We start from the raw sequence: 6,669 nt of genomic DNA on the forward strand, positions 1-6,669 counted from the left end.
AATCTTATGTTTGTTATGCATACAGCTAATGACAAGAAAATATTTAAATTTTTTATAAATAATTTTCTTTTCAATATTGTACTAAAATGTATTTTTTAACAAAAATCATACATACAAAGTTCATTAAACACATGATAATAGTTAAAACATACATATATTGCTTGCATAATTAACAATCATTAAACACATGGTAATAGTCAAAACATACATATATTGCTTGCCTAATTAACAATCATTAAACACAGGGTAATAGTTAAAACATACATATATTGCTTGCCTAATTAACAATCATTAAACACAGGGTAATAGTTAAAACATACATATATTGCTTGCCTAATTAACAATCATTAAACACATGATAATAGTCAAACATACATATATTGCTTGCCTAATTAACAATCATTAAACACATGATAATAGTCAAAACATACATATATTGCTTGCATAATTAACAATCATTAAACACATGGTAATAGTCAAAACATACATATATTGCTTGCCTAATTAACAATCATTAAACACAGGGTAATAGTCAAAACATACATATATTGCTTGCCTAATTAACAATCATTAAACACAGGGTAATAGTTAAAACATACATACATTGCTTGCCTAATTAACAATCATTAAACACATGGTAATAGTTAAAACATACATATATTGCTTGCCTAATTAACAATCATTAAACACATGGTAATAGTTAAGACATACATATATTGCTTGCCTAATTAACAATCATTAAACACATGGTAATAGTTAAAACATACATATATTGCTTGCCTAATTAACAATCATTAAACACATGGTAATAGTTAAAACATACATATATTGCTTGCCTAATTCAAGAATACTACAAAAATAAGTAATACAATATGAGAAAACTAATAAACAAAATAAAAATACTCATAACACTAAATGGAATTCTAATGCATTAAAAAACAGAATAGCAAAAAAAATTTGTTTTTACAAATAAAAATATGATATCCAATGCTTATTGTATTTAACTGAATATCAAAATCAAATAAAACAAAGATTAATACATGGTATTTATAAAGAAAAGTTTTATACACAGATTGGAAATCATGGATGAATAAAAATACATGTATGTAACAATACAAATAAAATATTTCAAACACAAATAATCAAATGATGAAAAAAATCATCAAATGTCACAATTTAATCTCATGTTCATATTTAGCAATGTTCCTGTCTGAAAAACGTGAATGTATATAAAATACTAAAGTGAAAAAAAAAGTAACTTTGGGCTTCAACAATATGAAACATAGTACTATATATCCATCTTAAACTAACTGCTGAAATAAAAACTAACATTACAAGTCTTCATAATTACCAGTGTGAGCAACACATTCATCCCATCCTGGGTTCCTCCACACTTCTTCTCTCACTTCCTTTCGTACTTGTAGATCTTTATAACCTAATTATAAAATAAACAATTTAGCAAAATTAACGCTTTTCTATAAACCATTAGTTAATAAAAATTCCACACTTACAAAAATGCACAATATCTTCCCATAAATAAGAAACTTAAATGTAGATAAAACTACATATGGCACAGAAATAAGAAATGTCAATATATTTAACGTTCTTTTAATGAGATGGCTGTTACAAATCTGATACAGATCATAACTATAAACCTTCATTGGTAAAGTTTTAACAGCACATCACAACAACAACTAAGTTTCAATCCTATTAAAGGATAAGTTGTGTTAATATGTCTGTTAAAAACAGATACATTGAATGTTTATTAAATACGTACTTTAAATGCTTAAGATTTTACATAAACTTATCACAAGAAAATTATTTTAAAAGTTGTTCCATCTAACACAATCTTGTTAACCCTACGTGCATGAGTAGGGTCAAGGTGAGAATGTTGTGATGTTTTACATAATTACATTCAAATTCAAATAACAAACATGATTATCAATATATGTCAATAAACATGGCATAAAACATTTCATAATTAAAATATGATATTAATTAAGTTTTATTTTCTTAATTCAAAATGAAATATTTCAAACAAATTTTGCAATATTATAATGTCACATGCAAGTCTACTCTCTGAATTACCCATTTCAAAATGTTCCTTCTACACGCTAAAATAATCTTCTGAGTCTGATGTAGCATAAACTTGTAGTATAGAGCTTGCCAGACATTATGTATATGCCATCAAGTTCTTTCTTCCCATGGACCAATGCACATCGAGCAGTGAAAGTAATTATTTTAGGTAAAATATAGCATAACTAAACAGCCTAATGATTTATAATTATTATATGGCATTATCTTCTTTCAAGATATTATTTCTTGTTCTAAATTGCAAATTTGAATTTTACAAAAAAACTTCCTGAAACACACTGTACCACTGACTCAGAAAAACTTTTGATATCATTTAAGAGGTCCTAAAATTTATGAAAGCTCTAAAATGAAGTATTTTTATTCTTAATATGAAAATCACCTTGTACTCAAACTAACTCTGTAAATACAAATCTCTAGTAGAAATACTTTATTAGAAATTCTGCTTTTTGTATACAACATGCTTGTAATAGTTACTGAAAGCTTGCTATATTTCGTGATGATACACTTGGTCTTTTCAAATTTATAGTATTTACTGTTTTATGGTTGCATGGTGGTTACAAGTTTAGTCAAAATGTCTGATCCAATGTAGAAGTAGGTAACAGAACTATAGAGGATATTAACATGGTTCTCGTACTTTTCATGCACTTTATGTGTGTATCTTAAGGTTTTTCAAGGACACGCCATTTCAACAGTAGATATCTGGTCATCTAAATTTAAACAAAATACAAAAATAAACCTATGCCTTGAAAAAAATAATTGAAACTAGCCAACTACCAAATCTCAGATTGTAATTACTCAACAAGAGGAACTTCGTGACTATATGAATAGTACTACATATATATGAATTTAATTAACTCGTTGATCAATCACTAATTAGATCAGTTAAGATTTAAAAAATAATTATTTGGTATAGAGAAAATCAAAATGAGTGTAGCTGTGTGCATGTGACTATACTGATAATTTGAGGCTAAGTCAGTTAGGGAAACCTCACCCTTGAAACTTTCCCCACTCATGAAATTAATATTCATTTCAACAACAGGAAAGGTATTCCTCTCCATTCCACTTCATATCAAGCACTGCCAGCTATATCAAAATTTTCATCTTTAATATGCTGTCAGAAATCTAAAATGTAATTGTGCGTATAAATGTTCCAAACAAAATAAATGGTTTTTGAGTTCTTGGAGCTCTATAAGTCGAAAATATATTTACTACACGTGTCTAAAATCTAATGCTCATCAATTCAACACAAAAGACCAATTTCAACGATCCAAACAACAAAAACCTTGATATGAAACAGGCTAACTGGTATTGAAAGCAGCATCAGTCAAACACCAAGATGTACATGGGCTAGCACACCATGCCTTATGTTAATGTAAAATGTAGTTAAGGCATATTGCTTCCAAGCACTTTTAATTAATTCACATACCTGAAGGCTGACTAACCAACCAATCATAGAAAATTGTTGCATCTTTTCAAAACCAATGTCACTATGTCATAGTGAAACTAACAAATGAAGGACATACACAACAGTGAAGGACATAACAAAATCATGTATCTATCCTATCCTGACATCATTTATAGGCATCCGATTAAACAGTGAATATGCAAGTAAAAATTGGTTTTATATTTAAACTTATTATTAGTTTTCCAACAGCCCTTGACATGTTAGTCACATAATGATTATTATAACATATACAATTCATGCAATAATTAACTAGTTACACATTCTGGGCTCTTAAGTTTTTTAAAATTCCCAGTTGTTATTGGGCAAACAACCAAGTAAAAACTATGTAGACTTTGCTCAGGATACACTTACCTAAATTCATCTTTTATGAGTGCCTTTAGTCAGATGATTCATCAACAAAACCAATGCCACATTATATCTTTGACTTGGTAAGAAATAGATTTACCAACCTTATGATAAAACAAGAGGTTGTTTATAAACAAAATCATGTATCAAGCGTAACATATATTGAAAAATAAAAAAGCTACCTGTGATATTTCACTCCATAAACTCAAATACATAACATAGTTCGGAATATAAACATGCATGAATAATTATATACTGGGAAACCTTCAAAGTGTAGCAAGTTAGTATCACATCCTGCATCTCTGAATGCATTACATTTAATAATTAATTATGAACAATTGCAGCTGAAATTCATGGCTGGTTTATTAAAACATAATTTGTCCTTATTGCAGGAAAACAGTACTAAACAATGCACATAGCTATGCATAGTGGAGCCCATATTCCACGATCACTATTTGGTACCACTGTGTGCTAACATTAGACAACCTTAAATTGATCAGCATTGTCTCACATAACATTATTTAGAACCATACCAGATCATTGAGAATAATTTTATTTGCCAAGAGCACATTAATGCATCACCATAATTGAATATCTATATAAATATAATAGTGCTGTCTGTCCATGTAACTACTTTGCAGGGTGTGGATGGATCTTCACCAAAATTAGTATGGAGGTTCATTAGGTCCATGTAGAGGTACATACAAATTTTCAGTTTTGCATTTTGCAGTTTTTATGGGTATTTTTTTTACCACAACTTAACACCCTGTAGGAGGATCTTCACAAAATTTGATATGGAGGTTCATTAGGTTCATGGGGAGATATGTACAAACTATCAATTTTGTGTTTTGGTGTTTTTGTGTTTCCACTCCCTGTTGATGGATCTTCATAAAATTTCGCATGACTATTTGTTGGGTCCATGTGGAGATACATGCAAACTTGCAGTTTCACATTTTGTGTTTTGCAGTTTTTATGGCCGTTTTTCTACAATTACATACAAGGGAAGCAACTTTTCATGTTCTAAGATAACCCTTCATTAATTTAAATAGCTTCAGTCCAGAGGACGGATACTCTAGCTAGTTTAAAATAAAATTAAAATCACAGATAACTATTATGTTTCTAAGTTAGTGTTAACTTGCCACATCTCTGCAGCCAATTAACAATTAATACCAAGCAGAAACAAAAAAGCATTTTTTAACATATATCTTATGAACCCTATCAGACTGAGGAAAGTAATTATACAGTAAATAAATTGCCATCAAAACTATAATTATAGAAACACACACACATATAGAAGCCACAAACAACAAGTAATGATAACTACACACCAATTTATTAACAGTACAAAAATTATCACAGAAAATACAAAAGAAAAGTGAATATGTCTTACAATGCACTAGAATTTTGCATGTTGGGTCCTTTGAATTATATAGAGCATGATGCCTTGGTTTCATGGTGCCATATAATTTATCAATGTATAACTGCTGTATAATAACCCAAATGTCTTGTATTATTCCTCACAATTCAGAAGAGCTGTTTGAACACTTTTTAAATTTTCTCAGTTTTTACATAAGCCCATTCAACTTAAAGATTGTTTATATCAGGACATTTTAAAAGTCATCGAATTTTATGACTGTGTCGCGAACATGAAAGGCAAAAAAAACATGAAGTAATCCCATAATACTTATTAATGGGTGTCAAGTGGCTAGACTGTAGTGGTAGCTCAACCTCATTCAAAACCTGGCAGAATCTGGAATTGTACAACAGTTCTGCAGTACGAAAAGAATCATCTCCTCTTCACCTCAAAATGGAAATTTGTAGGGAAGACAAGCTTTAGTAGCAAAATCTGTTTTATCCACTCTTGCACAGTTCCAACCCAACCAACACCTGATTCACCATAAACTGACATCAAGTGGATGGTAGGAAGAAGAAAATCCCCAGTGGGATGACATCTTCAGTCTAAAATCTGGAAACATTGGGTATGGTTCTTCCAGGCCATTGTAGGAGGAGGATACCCAGCCGTACAAAATTGGGAATACACGTGCTGCATCCAGTTACATCCCACACCAGATCCATCAGGAACTGACATCCAACAGACAGTAGGAAGAGGAACCACAAAACTGGGGTGCATCTCCAGTCTAAAACCTGGTGGAGTTGGGCATTTTTTATCCAGTCAACAGTAGCAAGAAGGATACCAGCCAGAACACGTGAGGACTTACTTAGCTGGACCATCTTCAACCAACACCTGACCCATATGGAACCACATCCAGAGGATGGTAGGTAGGAATAATATCTCAGCCTGAGGGGCAAACTGCAATAGATATATACAGACACACACACATACATATAGTCATGACATGGTGGAGTGCTTCAACCAAAACCTGGTGGTATCAGGAATTGTACATAAGGTCCACAGTAGGAAGGGCGTCACATCATCTACATGATTCTAATCATAAATGGGCTGTCTCCAACTAACTCCAGGCCCACTGGGAATGTACATCTGGAGGATGGTAGAAAGGAGGAATGCTTCAGCTGGAAAAAGCAATCTGTCAGATAGATATATATTAACCCTCTCTCCCTGGGTACCCTTTACTGCACATGGCACAAGGTCTTAGTGTCTTACATTCAAAATACGAAATTAAATGTAAAATACTCTCTTTAAATCATTATTGCTCAAACATACCATAATTTTTATAGCCTTCAATTTTCTTTGGTTACAGAGCTATCAAATAGAAAATCAGACCCCTCCTGCCACATCCTCTCTT

The 6,669-nt window shown here is 31.2% G+C and overlaps 1 protein-coding gene across 2 annotated transcripts in view; it reads right to left on the minus strand.

The window, feature by feature from the left end:
- Nucleotides 1-6,669, minus strand: part of LOC106470096 (protein NipSnap-like) — a 71,468-nt gene that overhangs the window by 23,413 nt on the left and 41,386 nt on the right. For both annotated transcript variants that reach the window (XM_022398662.1, XM_013930623.2), the window contains exon 8: nucleotides 1,352-1,435. In XM_022398662.1, coding sequence (XP_022254370.1) covers nucleotides 1,352-1,435 — 84 coding nt within the window. The remainder of the gene's footprint in view (nucleotides 1-1,351; nucleotides 1,436-6,669) is intronic.

Source organism: Limulus polyphemus, unplaced genomic scaffold (assembly GCF_000517525.1).
Source record: "Limulus polyphemus unplaced genomic scaffold, Limulus_polyphemus-2.1.2 Scaffold3819, whole genome shotgun sequence".
NCBI lineage: Eukaryota > Metazoa > Arthropoda > Merostomata > Xiphosura > Limulidae > Limulus > Limulus polyphemus.